At 48.2% G+C, this 19,707-nt stretch overlaps 3 protein-coding genes across 4 annotated transcripts; 1 reads left to right on the forward strand and 2 right to left on the reverse strand.

Moving 5' to 3' along the window:
- Positions 1-527: 527 nt before the first annotated feature.
- Positions 528-4,201, reverse strand: rragcb (Ras-related GTP binding Cb). Of its 2 annotated transcripts, XM_030121331.1 has the most exons (8): positions 4,063-4,201; positions 3,800-3,992; positions 3,075-3,278; positions 2,729-2,928; positions 1,973-2,087; positions 1,762-1,904; positions 1,539-1,690; positions 528-1,240 (listed from the first exon to the last, which is right to left on the reverse strand). In XM_030121331.1, the coding sequence occupies exons 2-8, from the start codon at positions 3,968-3,970 to the stop codon at positions 1,083-1,085; spliced, it is 1,143 nt and encodes a 380-aa protein (XP_029977191.1). In that variant the 5' UTR covers positions 3,971-3,992; positions 4,063-4,201; the 3' UTR covers positions 528-1,082. The 2 variants fall into 2 exon arrangements, with proteins under 2 accessions (XP_029977191.1, XP_029977190.1); XM_030121330.1 differs by having other exon boundaries at positions 3,800-4,194.
- Positions 4,202-4,236: 35 nt separating this feature from the next.
- Positions 4,237-10,037, forward strand: ppt1 (palmitoyl-protein thioesterase 1 (ceroid-lipofuscinosis, neuronal 1, infantile)). The gene is made up of 10 exons (XM_030120153.1): positions 4,237-4,284; positions 5,770-5,892; positions 6,151-6,260; positions 6,738-6,865; positions 8,244-8,314; positions 8,392-8,494; positions 8,566-8,656; positions 8,736-8,834; positions 8,909-8,980; positions 9,690-10,037. Exons 2-10 carry the CDS (start codon positions 5,778-5,780, stop codon positions 9,810-9,812), a joined length of 912 nt encoding a protein of 303 aa, XP_029976013.1. The 5' UTR covers positions 4,237-4,284; positions 5,770-5,777; the 3' UTR covers positions 9,813-10,037.
- A 242-nt stretch (positions 10,038-10,279) lies between these two features.
- Positions 10,280-18,686, reverse strand: cap1 (CAP, adenylate cyclase-associated protein 1 (yeast)). The gene is made up of 13 exons (XM_030120147.1): positions 18,548-18,686; positions 15,092-15,193; positions 14,910-15,010; positions 14,741-14,818; positions 14,501-14,644; positions 13,837-13,922; positions 13,636-13,741; positions 13,374-13,557; positions 12,089-12,267; positions 11,861-11,984; positions 11,102-11,184; positions 10,887-11,030; positions 10,280-10,802 (listed from the first exon to the last, which is right to left on the reverse strand). Exons 2-13 carry the CDS (start codon positions 15,189-15,191, stop codon positions 10,719-10,721), a joined length of 1,413 nt encoding a protein of 470 aa, XP_029976007.1. The 5' UTR covers positions 15,192-15,193; positions 18,548-18,686; the 3' UTR covers positions 10,280-10,718.
- Between the last annotated feature and the right edge of the window lie 1,021 nt (positions 18,687-19,707).

Consider the following 19,707-nt stretch of genomic DNA (forward strand, 5'->3'; position numbering starts at 1 on the left):
AACAACTCAAACAGCTTTAACTTGAAAAACTTAAAAACAGCTTAAAATGATAGAATAGCCAAAATAGGGCGACTTACAAAAAGCGTAAATGCTAAACGGCTTTAACCGCAAGAACAGTTAAAGAAAGAAAAGGGGTTGAAAAAAAGTCATTTAAAAGGGCCACAAATCTAAAATAAGACAGATTACACTCATGAAATGTGACGGAAATGGAAAGTGTCAAAAACGACCGAGCAGCTGACCAGAGGCTGTGGATCCTCAGCTGTGAATTATAAAGTGTGTGTGTATGTGTGTGTGTGTGTGTGTGTGTGTGAGATGAGCTGGAGGCGCTTCACACACTTGACCTCCTCCAGAGACCAGGAGGCTCAGAACTCAAGAAATCCTCCACATGTCACTCATCCTCCCAGTGACCTGCATTTTCCACCACGAGGTTCTTCATCCAGCTAGTGTGTGTGTGTGTGTGTGTGTGTGTGTGTGTGTGTGTGTGTGTGTGTGTGTGTGTCGGGATTAATGGAAAACCAGGCTGACAATTATTTAAATCGCTTTAACAAAGTTCAAGCTTTCCACAGGTCGATACACGGATATTTGTCACCACCTGTTGGTCACATTGTGGAATTGCTGCTCTTCTAAAAAAATGGAATAGAAAACATGTTTTATTAATCCTGGGCTATTTTTTCTTTTTTTTCCTAAATTACAATAAAATAGATTTCATTTGTTGGCATACAGTTGAAGAACCCGAGCAGATGCTGGGTTCGGTCCACTGGAATGACGGATCTCTGATCCAGGTTCTGGACCAGGAGTGGTTTTGAGCTGAAGAGGCTGGAGGAGTAAACATGGCCGACGGTCCGCAGCGGAAACTCTTTGGTTTGTTTCTCCGATCGGGACCGGAACGTCCCAGTTCAGGGTCCGTTAGACGTCTGAGGACGGCTCCAGCGTGTGCGCTTGAGTGTGTGTGTGTGTGTGTGTGTGTGTGTGTGTGTGAGAGAGAGAGAGAGAGAGATGAAGTGCTGTGCGTTCATCACACACACAGTTGAGTCTGTCTCGGTCCGATCTGCTCCGTCCGGCTCGGACTCGCAGCCGCTCTGCTAAACGCCGTTTCCGTTCAGCGCCGTGAAGTTCAAGCCGGCCGGGTTCCTCCTGGCGGCCGAGCGGCCGGCGCCGCCGCGGCCGTCCGTGGAGCCGCCGACCTCGAACACCTCGTGGATGGCTTTCCGGAAGCAGTGGAAGTTGTATTCTATCAGACCTGCGGAGGGGAGACGAGCGGAGTCAGAAAAACCCAACTTCCCTCCACAAGAGGATCGAAGAGGATCTCGAACCCTGCAGCTGGTTAGCTTAGCATCATGTTAGCACTGCAGTCGCCTGGAAACACTGGAAAATGTCTTTACTTCTTAATTTGTACTGAAAGTGTTTGTGAAATGTTCAAACTTGATCCATTTCCGGGAGTTTTCAGATCGGTGTGTTTTGGATAAACAGCGACTGATGCTGTGTTGCTGGTTTAGCAGACGGCGTGAGGTGTTCGGCGGCGGCGGCGGATGTTTGACCTTTCCTCTCGAAGCTCTCCTCCCGCAGGATGCAGACCAGGGCCAGGAACCTGGTGACCTCCTTCAGGTAGAGCACCGTGCTGTTGTTCAGCTTGATGATGGCCACCGACTCTTTATCGTAGGCGCAGCCGCCGGCGCCGTCCTCCACCAGCCTGACACACACACACACACGTCTTACACACTCCCCCACGACAGGCAGCACCTCTGCTCGCTCTGCTCTCACCCGTAGATGGAGGAGACGTCGATGACCACGTCGATCATGTCGCAGCAGAGCTCGTAGGACTGCATGTCGACGGGCGAGCTGTCCGTCGCCACGTAGATCTTGCTGAGCACGTCGAACAGGAAGGCCTTCTCGATGCCCGAGTGCTGCCGGGACACGCGCCGCGTTAGCGCACGGCGGAAACCTGACAGTGAGGACGGCGGGGCGGACCTACAGAGATGAAGATGTTGAGCAGGTTCTCCAGCGTCGGCAGCTGAGGGATCAGCTTCTGGACCACTTTGCTGAAGGCCTCGAAGATGGAGTGGTCGTAGATGCTGGTCAGGTAGAAGCTGAGAGGAGACAGGAAGCAAGGCTCAGCACGGAAAACCAACCGACTCCTGGGGAACAGGCGCTCAACCAATGAAACAATCCCACTGGAGCGCATCCAGAAAACCAAATTCACTGATTTTATTCTGTTCTGACAAAGAAAAGCAAAGAAATCCAGCCGCTTGTAATCCGCTCTGTCTAGAACACAAAAATAACAAAAGAAAGCTAAATATTAAGTTATCTTGGAACAGAGGGGGAGAAACAATCATTTCACATAAAATCAATAGAGTTGGTCAAAAAGTCCAATTCTAATATTGAACATTTACTTGTTTTTTAAAGCAGATAAGATTTGCAGCAGTGCTGTGGTTTCTTATCGGAAACATGTTTAAAAAAACGCCATCGGATCGCTCCGAGTCAATATTTGAAGGAAAACTCGAGGCTCGTGCAAGCGTGGAAGCAGGCCAGGCAGCTCAATGTGGTGAAACGGCAGATTAAAGCCAGAAAAGGGGGAAGAAAATGATTCAAACGAATCACAGGAGCTGGAAAGTGTTGAAAATGGAAAGGAGTTTTTTAAAGACGTGCAGAGAAAAGTGCTTCAACCTGCGGAGGAGAAGAGTCGCCTTGTCCTGTCCATCTGAGCGTTCTCCGTCCGCCCGGGACTCACCTGAGGTGGACCCGCTCCAGCCCGGCGTCGGCCAGGTCGTCGTTGGCCCGCTGGTGGATGTCCCGCTGCGCCTCGATCTTGTGGTCGTCCGACAGGCCGTCCACTTTGTGGATGAACACCTCGAAGTTGATGTCCGGGTTGACCTTGTGCGCTCGGCACACGGTGAGATGCAGCCGCACCAGAGCCTCCATGTAGTCGTCCTGCGGGCAGCCCAGAGACACGGCGGGGGTCAAACATGAGGCCCGTGGGCCAAAACCGGCCTGCAAGAGGCTCCAATCCGGCCAAACCAGCAAAGAAATTTTAACATTTTTAAAGCAACTATGATTTTTTAAGACATTTCTTGTACCTGAGCGTCGATGACGAAGATGAGCGCCCCGGCTCCCTTGAAGATCATCTCGCTGTCGAACGTGGGGTCGAAGAAGTCCACTTGGCCCGGGAAGTCCCAGATCTGGAAGTTGATGAAGGAGCTGCCCGAGATGTCGTCCTTGTAGATTTTGTTGGTGCTCTCCAGGAACAGAGTCTCATTCGGGGACATCTTGTGGAAAACAACCTGGGAGACAGAATACTCAGTCACTTTCACTTCATTACACAACATTTTCACCGAAATGTCAAACAGAAATTACAAAACACCGACTGTGGATTCAGATACTCCATTATTTAAAACAGCACTCAAATGATAAATCCACTGACATTATTTGGCATTTTTTAAATCATAAGAAGGAAATTAGAACTTCAAAATCACTTAAGAAGATAGCATAACTGAGCATCCTACTAAAGTACAAAAACAGTACTCAGTTGCAGTGATGTTTTGTAACATGTTACTTCCACTGTTGCAAAAAGAACAATCAAGGTGCCTGTTCCAACCATCACTTTTTTGAGATCCACCACTTGATTCACAGGTCTTTCGATAAATAAAAAGTAATAAAATCATCCAAAAAGTGTGAAACGAGGTTGTTTTTGGATTAGTTCTCCGTCACGTGAACGCACCTCGTGGTTCGGTTTATGTGCGAAACATTCTGTGTTGCGTTCACGGACAGCGGGCGGGCTCGGTAGTTGTATCACTCATCGTACCTTCTGGATGGAGGACTTCCCACTCCGTCTCAGACCCATCAGCAGGATCCGCGGCTTGTCGGCCGACGCGCTGTCCTCCTCCATCTCCCCCTCCTCTCCTCCGTAGTCAAAGCTTTTGGGGAACGAGCCCACGCCGCCATAGCTGCCTGTTAAATTGTCTTCCTCGTCCATCGTTGGTGTTGTTGTTAACGAGCTAGCACATGAAGCACTGTTTACATGTCAAAGTGAGGCTTTAAACGACAACACATCCTCTTGAAGCTTACCGTAAAAGTCTCAAAGAGGCTAATCTAACATGACAGCGGCGTAGATGTTGATTGGTGGACTTCGAAAAAGCAGAAATGATTCCTAAAAGAAGCTAACTCAATCACAACTTGAACACTTCCGCCCTGTCACGGTTAAACCCCGCCCCCTTTGAGCTGATTGGCTGTTTGCTCGAAACTTGATCATGTGACTGCAGTCCAGTGAAGATCAGCTGCCGACTCAGAGTGAGTAGTCTTTTTTAATAATTCTTTGTACATTTGTGACGATTTCAGCGTGGTTTAAGCGCATTTCCTTCACAGTGTGCGCTTCTTAAGGACGTGTTGTTGATTTAACCGGTTAACCAGTCTCACCTTTCCCCCCGCGCTTTGCAAAATGATTTTGACGCACTTCCCGAATCATCGTTTAGCTTTTTTCAGCTAATTTAATTTACTTTATATGTTTTAAACTTCTGTTTACTGTTTGCTGCCTCTGTCCCAGACTGTTTGTGCTCAGCTAGAACACCAAACAGTCTCTGGGGAACCAGGAAATGCTTTCATCTTACACAACAGCAGCTTATTTTAAGACACTTTGTGGTTTCGCTTTCTATAAATTCACATTATGATGATACATCGAGGGTAATGCATGTCGCAGAACTGACCTAAATGTCAAACCTCAGATAACGTGTCCTGGACTGTGAGTGTCAGGTGGAAGGGGATATTTTAATGCATTTAAGGGTGTTTGTAAAATGTGTGTGAATGGAAAATTTGTGAATTAATGCATTGTAGTAAAGGGCTAATAATGATAAATAACGTGTTCAATTATATTTTATGTGATTATAGACTGTTATTGATTGAGACACTTGTAACCTCAGTGTGTTGCTGAACAAGAGGTTTAAGTACTTGACACAAGAAAAACACTTAAATATGCCTTTTATAGATGATAGATTTTGTGTAGAACTGAAGAAAACCATTCGATTTATTGCCTAAATATTCTATTATTATGTATAATTCTCGCAGATTCTGCACAAGCAGCACTAATGTCAGGTTTTAAGCACAGATCTTTTGTCACTGATTTTTCATTGTTGTAAAGGAATAAATTGAAACAAAACTGTCGACTGAAGGCATTGTATAACATCAGGGGTGCTTAACTTAATCCTGGTAAAAGTTCTGTTACTTCATTACCTTTTGCAAAGTTTTTCAGCACTTAAATGATAATCTGTAGATTTAAAGTAAAAGAAACTAGAATAGTAAACCATTTCTCCGAATAATACATTTAATTTGAACACATTTTAAAATCTTAAAGTGCTAAAGCTTTAACTGTTTGTCTGCTATTTGTACACCATAAAACTTAAACGTTTCAAGCATGTTTCCAGTTGAAATAGTCATAATTATGGCCTCTGATTTTAACAAAGATTCAAACATCTGGTCTATAAAAGATTCAGACAATTTGAGATGTTTCTATGATAAAAAAACTGAAATTTAATAGAAAAAAGTTGGTGAAAATCCAGTTTATTTGTAATAAATCTGAAATAAGTTTAACTGTTTTTGTTTAGATCTTCCTGCAGACGGAGCTGTTTGTTACAAACCACCTAATGTTTTCTAATTTATTTACCTTAAATCTTTGTTCTGAAAAATGGTCTTTTCATTGATCGGCTCTGAAGAAAATGTGTTTCTTTTTTTTAATTGTTTTTTTGTAAAGTTTGCACTGAATGAGGTGGACCTTTGTTGCAGCTTTCAGGATGAGCGCCGTGCTCCTCTTCCTCCTCGTCGGGGGTCCGGTGCTGCTGGTCGCCTCTAAACCGGTTCAGGAAACCAGCAACGGCTCCGTACCGCTGGTGCTGTGGCACGGGATGGGTGAGTGTGAGCACACACACTTCACCAACCCCCCCACTGACACTGACGTTAAAGTAAACGCTTGAAGCACAAAATGTAAAGAACTATCAGGATAATAATGTATCTCTAAAAACAAAACAATGGAAATGTGCAAAAATGATTGTTTTATCAGATATAGAAACATTTTTATCTCAGATATAACACTGCACGATGCCTCGCTGCTCCTGCTGTAAATCGTGTGTGTGTGTGTGTGTGTGTGTGTGTGTGTCCGCCCGCCAGGCGACAGCTGCTGCAACCCGCTCAGCATGGGATTCATAAAGAAGATGATCGAGGAGGAGATCCCCGGGATCTACGTGGTCTCTCTGATGATCGGGAAGAACGTGATGGAGGTGACACGCACGCACGCACGCACGCACGCACACACTGCAGAGGTCTAATCTGTTACACAGAGGAAGCAGCAGATCAAATTAAAAACCTGAAAACATTTGGTCAGTTTCAGGACCGTTAAATTCCGGAACAGAGAAAAGATCCAGGAAGTGTTTTCAGATTTTAAAAGCAGCCGTTCAAACACATCTAAACTCCAGATTAAAAATCTGGAATAAACACCTAATGGTTTATCTACACTGAACCTGATCATACTGCAGTGGATTAATGTGTGTAAGGTGTGTGAGGTGGATGGTTTGGGCTCTTTGATAATAAATATGTAGTGCAATGATGAATCATCATAATAATCCTCCGACTCCAGTTCCACCAGAGAAACGCTGCTCTGCAGCCTTCTCTCCAGCAGGGTCAGAGGTCAGGGTTAACCGAGCACCAGGCTTCAGCCGCTCGCTCTGATCCGTCTCTCTCTCTCTCTCCTCCTGCAGGACACAGAAAACGGCTTCTTCATGGACGTCAACCGGCAGGTGTCGCTGGTCTGCAGCACTCTGGCCCGGGACCCCCGCCTGCAGGGAGGCTACAACGCCATGGGCTTCTCCCAGGGGGGGCAGTTCCTGTACGTCCAGCACACGCACACACACTCACTCACACACACAAAATCACACACCACTACAGGATGAACAAAAGTATGCAAACACAGAAAACCCAAGCATGAGAGGAATAAAACCAGCAAGTCCTCCTTCTCGTCTTCATTCTGCAGCTCTGAGTTACTTTATGAAAGTTCTCACGTTTAAACTGATCTCCAGAACATCTCATGACACTTCCTCCCAGGCGGCCCTGAACGCACCATCAGCGAATTCTGAAAGAAAGACTCAGCAAACAGCTGGTGTTCTTGATTTAAAATGTGGAACCATAAAGCAGACAGATTTCTCCTCATGTTGATCGATCGGCTCCCCTCTTAGTTCAACAAACTCTGGAGTCGTGTTTATTGATCCAACGAACATCATCATCAACAGTTCTCAAATCTGATGTTAGAGGATCAATTCTCATGATTAAATCAAGTTTTACTCACATATTGATTAACCCACTGGACTTGTCTGATGGCACTACTTCTTCCTCTGGCTGTGAGGTTGTCCTCACAGGTGTGCCTCATTAAAGGTCACGGTGCATTCATTAAAACTGGGGAAAGGGAAAACTCTACATGTCTGGAGTTTGGAGAAAAAAAACTCTGACATCTCTCAACAAAATAGAATATTTAAAGATTCAGCTGTGAGATTTGTTATTTATGTGAACCGTAACTGAACCAGTGGCCGTTTTACGCCATTCTGTTATGTTGCACTATTTTTCTTCTGTTGCCGTTTTGTTTGCTTTTCAAACTATCAATGCATTCACTGAAAAACACTTTTCATCCAGTTTTTTCACAGTTTTCTTTAAAAACTAGGATTGAACTTATAAAGTGGTACCGCAGACATTTGCTGCCGTTCCACTGAGGATGTTAGATTTCTTTGTGGAAATGGAAACTCGTAAATTTACCAGCTTTGAGTTGAAAGCAAAACAAAATAAAAAAATGCCTCCAAATCTTCAGAAACACAAGAAATAAAATCATAAAATAACAGAAGCAAGACAGGAATTAAATGTTATGAAGTCAGTTATATGAAGCATTTCTTCAGAAATAACTGACATTATCCTCACCGTCTCAGGATTCATGAGTTGTGATCGGTGTGATTTTGAAGTCGTGTCTCAGTCAGCCTCTCAGCTTCTCATCCAAAAAACAAACACTTCCTGTTCAGGGTCTGGGGACCTGGTCCCGTTCCAGTCCGATTTGACTGTATACATGCAGAAGGAGATCCAAACCGGGTCCAGTCGATATTTCAACTCCAGTTCAGTGTTTTCTGAGGACCTGCAGTTGGAATTAGGTTCTGATGTGGTTAAAATGGACTTTTTTAATCAGATCTTCCTTCTCAGTTCTGAAGTCTTTGACATGTCGCCCACAGGAGAGCCGTGGCTCAGCGATGTCCGTCTCCTCCAATGAAAACTCTGATTTCCGTGGGCGGCCAGCACCAAGGTGAGCCGACTCTCCCTCCACACACTCTTCCTCTGTCCGGTGCGGCTGGTTCACCGGTGTGTGTTTTGGTCCCTCAGGGGTGTACGGGCTGCCCAGGTGTCCCGGAGAGAACTCCACCCTCTGCGACATGATCCGGAAATTGCTGAACAGCGGGGCGTACTCCGACCTGGTGCAGAAACAGTGAGTGAGACCCGGTCCGGTCCGGTCCGGTCCGGTCCAGTCTCAGATGGACTCATTCTGTTGTCCGGCAGCCTGGTGCAGGCGCAGTACTGGCACGACCCGCTCAACGACGACCTGTACAGGAAGCACAGCCTCTTCCTGGCCGACATCAACCAGGAGCGGGTCAGTATGAGAACGCCGCCGCCGCCGCCTCGCCTCCCCGCCGCCGCGTCTCACCCGCCCGTCCATCTTTCTCCTGAAGGTCGTGAACGAGACGTACAAGAAGAACCTGCAGCTGCTGCAGCGGTTCGTCCTGGTCAAGTTCCTGCGGGACTCGGTGGTCGACCCCGTGGACAGCGAGGTGAGCCGGCCGCCGTCTTTCATCACGCCGCCTCGTCTCCAAACGCCAAATTCAAACCCGGCTTCTCCTCGCAGTGGTTCGGCTTCCTGAAGACCGGACAGGCCAAGGAGACGGAGACGCTGCAGGAGAGCGCGCTCTACAAGGAGGTAAAAAAAAAACACACACACACACGCATGCACACACACACAGGTTTGTATTTCTATCCTTGTGAGGACACTCATTGACATAATGCATTTACTAGCCCCTAACCCTAAAGAAATGTTTTTGCACTTTTACTTTTTTCAGTACCAACAACATGGTCAAGAAAACAGTTTCCCCTCTTTAGGACCAGAAAAAGGTCCCACAAGGCACATCGTGCAGGTTTTCCTATGTCTCCACAAGGATAGAAAAACACACACACAAAACAACTGCAGTAGTAACACACAGTAATTAGACTCACTGCTTTTTTCATTTCGATAACTGTATTTTTAACAGAGATTTTAAGTTGGTCTTCATGGAGCTTTATTTTGAAAGAAAATCCAACAAAGTGAAAAAGGAAAGTCTTTGTTTGATTCCCGATCAAGACGTTCTGGAGAGAAATCAGTGGCTGCAGACAGTCTCCATGCCGGAACTTAAAAAATGACTTTAAATTCAACTTCTGACCTGGACACTGGCTTCAAATACAAAACAACTCAATTTAAAAAATGCGATTCCGAGCCTGATTAACTTGGAAGTCAAGTGATTAATCAAGATTCTAAAAAAATAGTATTTTGAGAGTCCCATGTTTTACGTTTTTCGCCCATCCTGTGATTTTGACTCCGGGTTAAAGAGCAACAGTTTATCTGATCTGAAGTGGGCGTGGTCTAACCCCTGCAGGACCGCCTGGGCCTCGCCGCCATGGACGCCGCCGGGAAGCTGGTGTTCCTGTCCTGCGACGGCGATCACCTGCAGTTCACCAGGGAGTGGTTCAAAGAGAAGCTGCTGCCCTTCCTGCAGTGACGGCGGTCGCCTGGCGCTGCTCCGCCCGCACCGATCCTCCTGCTTCAGCTTCAGAATGAGACTTTAACCACGAGCCGGTCCCTCGCGTCGCTCTGAACCCAGAACAACTGACATGATGTCTGCAGAATCAACAGGAAATTGTGAACTTTAAAAATGTTTTCTCTGTTTTATGTGAAGTGATTAACCTGTTCATGCCTCCGAGCCAATAAAGACAAAACAACCTGCGTCTATTGCAACACTTTTAATGATTTCTCCAGTACTAATGAGCAGATTTTGGACCCAAAAAAAGAAGAGAGACAATATAAAAGAAGATTGAGCGAAGAGGCGGCGAGACGAGCAGTGATGCAGCTCATGGTTCTCCACGTTCCTCCACGTGTGGAATGTCTGGTTCCATCCTGGGAATGTGTGTGTGTGTGTGTGCGGGTTTAAGACGCAGCTGCATGATGCTAACGGGATGTGTTCACGTGCCGAAACGGGTCATTTTTACATCGTTTTCCACTACGATGGTTAATGTGGTCGCGCGCCGGACGCCGCCGCCGCTGCTCTTTGATTTTTTTTTTTTTCAAGTGCCTGGATGGTGATTTGCATAAAGATGAGGAGAAACCGATCGGACGAGGAGCGGAGCTCCTCATTGGCTACGCAATTTAGCTTCGCATGATCCGGAGAGATTAGAAAACCGCAGGCTGAGAGCGTCCAGCTGTTGGCAAAACTCGTTTTTGGGACCGAATTGGAGCGACGCCGCTCCCGCCGACGCTGTCCTCCCATTGGTTGGCGGAGCTGGGCTCTGATTGGCTGACGGAGGATCTGAGCTGTGGGGGGGGGGGGGGGGGGGGGGGGGGGGGGGGGGGGGGGGAGGGGATAAAGGAAAGCATGGGGGTGGAGGTGGTGGTGGAGGAAGAAGAGGGTTTATCCGGCGATCTCCGTCGCCGTGGTGACCAGCTTGCTGCCGTCCCAGACGGTCTTGAACTGCTCGGGGAGCGGGATCTCCGTCTGGGGGGGGGGGGGGGGACAGGAGGTGTGAGTTCCTGTTCGGAGTGCAGGCAGAAGGTGGAGGCGGCGGGCGGAGCTACTCACGAACTCTCCGTCCTTGTTGGGCACCAGGATGTTCATCTCGGAGCTCTTGGCGCTGATGATCTCGCAGCTCAGCGAGTCTTTGCTCAGGTAAACATGGCAGCCGTCCGTCTTGTTGATGGAGATGGTCGGGACCTTCCCCATCACCTGACGGAGAGGGAGACCCAGTCACGACGTGTCCAGAAACCATCTTAACACCCGGCGGAGCGGCGACGCACCTGGACCTTAACGTCCTTGCAGTTGATGATGTCGACGATGCCGACCACGTCGTGGAACACCAGGCCCATCTTCTTACAGTTATCTGGAGGAGAGTCGCGTTTAGAGAAGGGCGGATGATGGAAAATAAAACTGAGGGTTTAAATGTAAACGAAGCCGAGTTCAGTGTTGGTTTTCATGAGGTTTTATCACACACATCACCTGCTAGTTGCCCCTGGTGGCCACACGGGGGCAGTAAAGCTCCAGGAGAGCTGAGATTTTCAGAATTCAGAATTTTCAGCCTTTTCAGGTTTTTTTTCAGTTTTTTTTTTTAGCTTTTCATTCAAACTGAAGCCTTTTTAATAAATTTAAATCAGGAACATGCATACTGCTGTTTCAAAGCATTTTTTATTGTGATTGGTGTTTTTTTTTCTACTTTAATTGCTGTAGATTTTGAATAAAATAGGCCACCTTGACACAGATTTGTGTCTCAGTATTTTATCAGGTCAGAGTCTTTTAATGTTAGAGTTCTATTCAGCTCTTGAGTTAATTTATTGCAAAGTTGTAAAGTTTATGAGACTTCCTGGTTGAATAAAACCAGCAGGATCTGGATCTGGCAGGTGAAGAATGTGAAACTGCAGCTGAAAGCTTTAGTTATGAGACTCAAGGCACCACCTGGTGGTGCAGATTGGTACTGCGGTGCTGAAACCCGCTGGGTTTACCAGCAGGAGGTTTCTGTGCCTCCACCACTAGAGGGCGGTGTGTGAGCGTCTCCTGCTCACCTAGAGTGATGGAGTTGATCTTGCCCTGGACCTGCAGTGTGCTCTTGTTGCACTTGTAGGCGTAGACCACCTGCTTGAGCTCGGTGTTGCTGATCACCAGGTCCTGCACTCCCTCCTGGTTCTCCTGCGGGGCGGCGGAGGCAGAGACACGGCGGCGGCGGAGGTTAACGCCCGACGCTTCACCCACGCCCGGCCCCGCCCACCGCTCCCCCTCCCCCCTCCACTCACCACTTTCCACTTCTTGCCCTCCAGCTCCAGGACGGGGGGCTGCTTGGCGGCCGGGGCCGGGGCCGCCGCCGCCGGCCGGGGGGAGGAGAAGGGCTTGGGACCGCTCCGGACCGGGCCGCTCTGACCCCTCAGGGCCGGGTTCTTGTGGGTCTTCTGGTCGTCGCCGATGTGCTTCAGACCTGCAAGAAAAGAAAGACAACAGGAAACGAGTCAGACGCACCGGACAGAGAGCGCTCACAGCTTCACGCTTTCTGTAACATTTAAACCTTGTCCTGGTGGTTTGGCCGCATTGGAGCCTCTTGTGGGCTGGTTCTGGTCCATGGGCCTTATGTTTGACACCCCTGACCTACAGCATGTATTAACACCATTTTAATGGCAAAATAATTGTTTTTTTTTAAATGTTTTATTATTTGTTTTTACTTCCAATTACATTTGATTTGTTTTTTTTTTTTCTGCAATTTTAATTTTTTAACCCTAACTATGTGAATTCCGGGGCTTTGACACCTTTACACTCCAAATCTTTATTTTTCTGACTTCTTCCGCCATTTTTTGACGCATAACTCCTCCTACAGGTTTTGTCTGATTTGAAATATCAAATATCAAAATGTGCAGCTTTTTAAGGACGTGGGTGCCACGTTCTAGCTTTTTAAAATCTTTTAAACTTTTGGAAATATTTCAACTTTTGCACAACTTTTTGCCCCGTGTTAACAGATAGAGACATTTTTTAAACTTGTAACCCTTGAAATCCTGAAGGTCTTAACAGATTTTAACTATTGAACTTCATTGAAAAGCTCAACTTTTTCAACCTTTTCCAGGTTTTTAAACCTTTATCTACTTTTTATCAACGTTTTTCTTGAACTTCTTCTGCATTAGCATTTCAGCTCAACATTCACACTAGCATTTTCTTCAAGAAATGCAAATTTTTCTAGTTTTTATTTCCTTTTATTCATTCTTTCTTATTAATCTTTTCATGCTTTTTTTAGACATAATTTCAATTCCAATATTTTTTTTTTTTTAAATCTTTTTTGTCAAATTTCTTTTTTCCTGATCTTTCTCATCCTCATGATTATCCAAGATTTTCTTGGTTTATTTTTTAATTGGCGTTTCATTTTAGTCCCTCCTTATTTTACTTTTTTTCATGATTTATTCTTCAGTCTTTTGGTCATTTCAACGTGAATTCAGATTGAATCTCGTCTCCTATCGTTGTTAAACCCGAGACGAGACGATGTCCGTCGCTCCAGCAGGATGGGGGTGGAGGTGGAGGCGGTGAGTTTCCCGGACTGACCCTTGGTGATGTCCGCGCCCTTGTTGATGGAGGCGAACAGAGCGTTCCGGTCCTCCCCGCCGGCGCCGGAGGACGAGGAGCTGCTGGTGTCCATGGAGGGAGGAGGAGGAGGTCCGGGAGGAGGCGGAGGAGGAGCACCGCCGGCGGGGGGAGGGGGGGCGGCAGAGGCCGAGGCGACGGGGCCCTGAGGAGAGAGAGAGAGAGAGAGAGGAGTCAGGACCACTCCGGAGCACCGGGGGCAGCCGGAGCGCCGGGCACTCACAGACTTGCTCCACACCAGCCCGGTGGTGTGGTGCGTCTTGATGTAGCTCTGCAGGGCGGTCCAGATGGAGAGGTACGCCTTCACCCAGTCCACGTGGGTCTTGTCCCTGACAGGAAGAGCGCAGAGCGAGCAGGGCTCCGATTCAATACAGGAAGTCAGAGTGTCGAGTCAGGCAAACAGGAATCGGAAAGAAGCACCGACTTCTCCTTGTAGTCCTTCAGCACGCGGTTGGTGTAGAACATGGCGGCGTCCTGCATCTCTTTAACGTAGGGGCCGGGCTTCGGAGCCTGAAAACACACACACACGCACACGCACACATACACAGCGTCTGAGGTCAGAGGTCAGAGCTGCTGGACTCACTTCATGAATTATACATCAGACTCTCCAAACACTGAAACATTCACACTGCGAAACACTGAAACTCCTGTCAGCAGCGGCCACGACGCCGCCACCGACGCACAATCTCAATGTGACACACACACACATACACACACACACACTTTACACTTCTATCGAAAACACACAGCTGAAGTTTTGTCCCTTTAAGGTCTGAAAACACACACGGTTTTGTCCCTTTAAGGTCTGAAAACACACACGGTGTGTGTGTTTTCAGACCTTAAAGGGACAAAACTTCAGCTTCGTGGAAAAACAGATTTAGTTTCCTTCTGAGGACCGACGTCAGAAAAGCTTCCAGCTCTGAGCTCCACTTCTGACTCATAACTTCAGCCATAAAGCAGATTTCTGCTTCTCTTTATTTAAACGGCGAGGAGGCGGAGCTTAGGAATCCCCTCCTCGGCTCTGCTTTCACACCCCTTTTTGGGGGGAACCATTCAACCGTAAGCCCCGCCCCGCCCTTCCTGCTCACCATGGCGACCCATCCCAGCGCCGGCACGCTCTCGCTGACGGCCGACAGGTGGTTGAAGAGCGGCGAGGTGCGGTTCTGCTCCCGGAAGCTCTGGACCTGCTGGATGGCTCTGGAGACGGGCTGCAGCAGGGAGGTGAGGACCGCCTGGGGGGGGAGGGGAAGGGGGGGCGGAGGTCTTTAACGGGCTCGTTCTCGGTTCTCTTACGGTTCGGCTCGTGTGTGTGTTGGAGGGGAACTGACGTCGGAGGGCTTCTGGGAGGACGAGGCCATCCGGATCAGCTCCCTCTGACTGGAGAACGCCTGCTTCACCATGTTCGCCTGGAGAGGCGGAGAAACAAAAACGGGTCTCAGGTTCAGGATCCGGGACACTTCGGGTTCTCCGTGTCCCCCCCCCCCCCCCGCCACCTACATGCTTCAGGACGTCTCCTCCGATCTTCTGGCTGAGCGACATGTATTCGGCCAGCGGTCCCTCCATGATGGCGTCGAAGTCGGACACCAGCTGGGAGTCCGCTGCAGAGACAAACATCAGAAACACGACGTCTTAAAGACGACAAACCGCCATCCCTCCCCGACGACCAGGACTCCGCCCACCTCCACCGCCGGAGCCTCCACCGCCGCCGCCGCCCGACAGGGACTCCAGCCGGCCCACCGCCACCTCCAGCCGCTGCACCAGACTCGCCAACTCTGCCATGCCTGAGGGGAGAGAGAGAGATGGCCGCCGTTACAATCCAGCGACGGCGAGCAGCAGTCTGGATCCTCGGAAGCCGAGAAGCTTCCAGAACAGAAACACCTTCCCAGGACGGACGACAAACTCCACGAGGTGCTGGTCATCCTGGGGATTTCTCTGATCCAGCTGTTCAAACGACCCCCGAACCCTCCCACCTCCAGAAAGACCCCCGAGGGGTCAAAACCTCAAGGAACCTGTAGGTCGGGAGGCATGAAAACAGCAGGTCTCGACGCGTTGCCGTGGAAACGTGAAGCTTTTCTGTTTCAGAGGATCTGCGGTGGTGTTACGGAGCTCCACCCTCACGGCGGGCGGAGGAACCAGAGGAAACGGGCTCAACGCGCCTCGACATGCAGGCGAAGGTATGCAGGCCGCCGGCCTCCCGTCACATAACACACTCCGACACACACCGGCACACACTCCGACACACACTCTGACCCACATTAAGCCCAGTCTGGGAGAATCTTACATTCGGAGAGCAGGGGGAAGGTTACATAAGACGGCTGTAATCTGAGCTTCAGGTGTGTTTACCTGCTGATACACACTCTCACCCTCACTCTCCCTGCAGGAAACGCCTCAGCACTCCAATCACAACTCCAGCCTGACGTTCGAACATTCTCTAGAGGATCTTTACCCAAACATAACAGCAAATCTTTATCAGTTCTGCACTGACAAATATTCTGCTGAATCAATTCAGATTAACCGCTGTGAAGGCGCCGTCTGAGTTCACCTGGAGGAACCGGGATCTGCTCCGGGCCTGTTTGACCCTCGGACCACGTCGGGTTCAGAGCGTTTCCAGAAGAGAGGGGGCGGGGCCTGGAGCAGGTGAGTCAACAGCATTAAAAACAGGTCCTTAAAGGGTGTGAAAGAGTCGGTCTGACTTCATGAGGGCAGAGCGATCACGGTATCGGTTATTAACCGGCTCCGGTCACTTCCTGCTCTCAGCTGAGCGGCGACTCGTCACAGGGAGGGAGCGGCGTCTCCGACAGCAGCACTCGGGAGTAAACAGGCTCACAAAGGCGATCAGGTCTGCTCTTTCACCGGACAAACAAACCTCCTGTCTCTCTGGAGGGCGAGGCGCTCGGAGCGCAAAGTCCAGGAAGTGAAGAGGAAAACCGAGGGTTTAGTCCAGAAAACCACAGAATTCCTTTAAGAAAAACACCAAATCAAACTGAACTAAGTGGAAGTGTGTTTTAACTTCTTCACCTCTGGATGGGAGAAAATAGCTTTTAGAATCTGGGAAACTATTTTCCCTCCAATATGTGGGAGAATGAGAGTGAAGCCGCTCGCCGTGTGGAGAATTCAGTCTTCAGATCCCATTTACACGACAACGGCGCTCAGAGTCACTGAAAACACAACTTTTCAAAAACACTCCGACTCTCCATGAAAAACATTCACAACAAAACGTTTCTGAAAAGAAAAGGCAAAAGTGAATATTCTGACTATTGAAGTCCTGAAACGTTCAAACTCAGCTTTAACTTTCCAAAGAGGTCAGCTTGACTTCATTTAGACATTTTGCACATTCTGAGTCGTTTTTTCATCTTTTCTTCTCACTTTCAGAAGCTGTTCATGACTTTGCATGTCCGTGGGTGGTTTTGCATCACTCTGACGTAACTCAGAGTCTCTTTTGACAATTTGCATATTTTTTCTGGCTGCTTTTGAATCTCTTGGAAGGTTTTCATGTCTCCTAATTCTGCCTCTCTGGTGCTTTCATAATCCCATGTTTTTGCCTCTTTCTCTGTAATCTCATGTGTTCGACAGTCTTCTGCTTGTTCATGGAGCCTTGGTCTCCTCTTCTTTGTTTTCCAACCGTCTGCACTTTTAGTTATTTTACATTTCTTATATTCTTCTCAAATTAAACCAGATGTGGTCATTTTCTATGATCCCACATTGTTTTGGTTGGTTAGAGTCTTTCTAATGGTCACTGACTGGCATTCTAAGCCTTTTGTTCATTGGTTGGTTTGTGCTTCTGTATCATTTGATATATTTAAGAGTTAAACTGTGTACATGCATGACTTTTTAGTTAATTTGCTGTTTTCTTTCCTCCTCCAGTCGTGTTGACCCTCATCAGTTACACACATTTGGTGTTATTGTGGTCAATATGTGACTTCATTCATCTTTTTTTTTGTAATTTTGAACACCTATTTTTATGCCAGTCTTGTTCTGATCCATCTTCATGGTAGCTTGCACGTGCTTTGATATTTCTGATGATTTTCCTGCTTCTCTAACAGGTTCTTGAACGCAGCACAGACATCTTCATTGTAAATCTGCATTAAACTTGATATAAACACGTTTGTAGGTCAAACTGCAGCACGAAAAATCTGCAGATGGAACTCAGGGACCTACTTAGTGCAGTGAAGGGGGGCAGAGCCTCTGGGTGGGGGGGCAGTGCAGACATAACAGAGGCAGCATCTGCAGTCGAATTTTAAACTATTTTCTTGAAATAAAAAGGTTTCCACAGTGGCCAAGCTCCAGCCTTCCCCTCCGGGGGGGGGGGGGGGGGGGGGGGGGCTTTCAGGCCGGCTCCAGCCGCTGCTCAGAGCTCCATCCCCGGCTTCAATCACTGCTAGCGAGGCTAAAGGCTGCTAGCAAGCTGAACCGGGTGGGTGTTACGTTGATTTCTGCATCCCGGTCAAGATCAGCCCACAAGAGAGAATTCTGGCCGATACATCCGCACATTCAAGTCACATAAAAGACCAAGTGGAATAAAACTAGAATGTTTTCATCTGAGTGACGAGTCTTTCAGCCAAACAGAGGCTTCGGTGCCGAGGAAGCATTCTGAAGGGGTGACAGATTGTGTCGTAACACCCAAACGGCGACGCTGACAGCTAGCTAACGGCACTGCGATAAAACTCACTCTGCCGGAGCAACATTGGCTCAGAATGATCCTAACAGTGCAGCCGGAGTTAGTGAGCAGAGTCGGTGACTTATTTTCCGCCCCGTCTGTCATTGTTGGATGTCTGTCTGCTGAATGTTTCGGTATTTCCTGGATTTTTTTCCCCACACACACATTATTACACACCCCTCCCCAAGTTAGCAAAGAAAAAGCAGAAGTTCAGACATTTAACCGAGTCTTCACAGATTTAGAGGTCAAAGGGAGCGATATGGTTAAAATACATGTCAGATTACGAGTTAGCGTCACACGGATTTCAATAAATAATTTGTGAATGATCGGGCGCCGCGCGCGGTGACGCGCAGGCTGCCGGACGCGGCGACGCGCTGCCGCTTCCTCCTTTATCCCCCTCGTTCCCCTCCTGGCGCCTCCGTAAAGCCCATAAAGCGCACCCAGAGGCCAGACATCCCAACATCAGCCCGCTGCTCACCTGCTGAACCGGGTCGAGCAGTGATTCGGGGATCCGCCGCTTCAGGAGTGTGCAGAGAGCAGACGACGCAGACGCGAGCGCTGTCTGTTCTTCCTGGATGAGGGCGCGCTTCCGTTTCCGCCCCGATTCCGCCCTCCGCCGAGTCCTCTTCCATAAAAGGAGAGAGAGGCCGAGAGAAAGAGAGAGAAAAAGACCTGAATCTGCATCTGTCTGCTTCCTGTAGGAACACATCTGGATCCGCACAGCCAGGCTGTCAGAACCAGGACCAGGACCAGGACCAGAACCGGAACCACGCACGCAGCGGTCTGCAGGAAAACCTGCAAATCCTGACACTGTTCTACATGCATCGTCCTCCACCCCTCCACTGAGAAAACACCTCTCCAGTCTCACAGGACTCATGCACCGTGCACCAGTCTGCAGGGACCTGCGTGTTTCTCCTCCTGACATGTTTATCAGTCCCGGTCCGGAGAACCCACCGGCCACACCTGCCGCGAGGAAACACCTGGAGAACATGTCCTGACAGCACAGAGAAACGGGGTTTAGGGTCACGTGCACATTCTGCACTTTTTTTTTTTGAATCTCTTTGTTTTGTGGTCATTTTGCATCTTTTTTAGCTGAGTTGTGCAAAACTGCACATGCAAAAACAAATCTAAAATACTGGAAAAGTCCATTACAGCACGATTACAGGGGTTGAAATTACACAAAACACAACACTGCATTTTAAAACATATTCAAGTAGTGGCAGTCTACTATGTAGCCTGGGGTTAGGCTCAGTAATGGCCATGTAATTACAAATTGCGCTATTTTTAACTTAAACTTAACAGCATGCCTGTTTGTGGCACATTTGTAGCTTCGCAAACATTTTATCATGCTGTTGTACAACATATCTGAGCCAGACATGCATCTATATTTAGTTTGCATGGTCATTGCCCAGAAACACTGCAGGAAAACTCCCCAAATGCTGAGCTTTGTACATTTCTCTGCGTGCTGGAAGTACAGTACATTTTCCATAGCTGTACTATAAGAGCAGGGCTGCATGCGGCTGTGTTGAACCAGTTCAGTGTCTCTGTGGCAGCTTTACTCTCATTAAAACTTTTCTCAGGTTTCTTTTTGCCTTTTTTCATAATTAAACATATTTTTTGTGATAGGTCACCTATCAT

The sequence above is a fragment of the Salarias fasciatus genome, chromosome 22, assembly GCF_902148845.1.
Source record: "Salarias fasciatus chromosome 22, fSalaFa1.1, whole genome shotgun sequence".
In the NCBI taxonomy this organism is placed as follows: Eukaryota; Metazoa; Chordata; class Actinopteri; order Blenniiformes; family Blenniidae; genus Salarias; species Salarias fasciatus.

Coding starts and splice junctions, on each gene's coding strand:
- ppt1 (XM_030120153.1), top strand. CDS start 5,778: ATGAGCGCCGTGCTCCTCTTCCTCCTCGTCGGGGGTCCGGTGCTGCTG. Junction 5,893..6,150: donor GGTGCTGTGGCACGGGATGG/GTGAGTGTGAGC, acceptor TCCGCCCGCCAG/GCGACAGCTGCTGCAACCCG. Junction 6,866..8,243: donor TCCCAGGGGGGGCAGTTCCT/GTACGTCCAGCA, acceptor TGTCGCCCACAG/GAGAGCCGTGGCTCAGCGAT.
- cap1 (XM_030120147.1), bottom strand. CDS start 15,191: ATGGCAGAGTTGGCGAGTCTGGTGCAGCGGCTGGAGGTGGCGGTGGGC. Junction 14,645..14,740: donor CCTCCCAGAAGCCCTCCGAC/GTCAGTTCCCCT, acceptor CTCCCCCCCCAG/GCGGTCCTCACCTCCCTGCT. Junction 13,558..13,635: donor GGCTGGTGTGGAGCAAGTCT/GTGAGTGCCCGG, acceptor CTCTCTCCTCAG/GGCCCCGTCGCCTCGGCCTC.
- rragcb (XM_030121331.1), bottom strand. CDS start 3,970: ATGGACGAGGAAGACAATTTAACAGGCAGCTATGGCGGCGTGGGCTCG. Junction 1,691..1,761: donor GACGTCTCCTCCATCTACGG/GTGAGAGCAGAG, acceptor TGTGTGTGTCAG/GCTGGTGGAGGACGGCGCCG. Junction 1,241..1,538: donor GGAGAGCTTCGAGAGGAAAG/GTCAAACATCCG, acceptor TCCCCTCCGCAG/GTCTGATAGAATACAACTTC.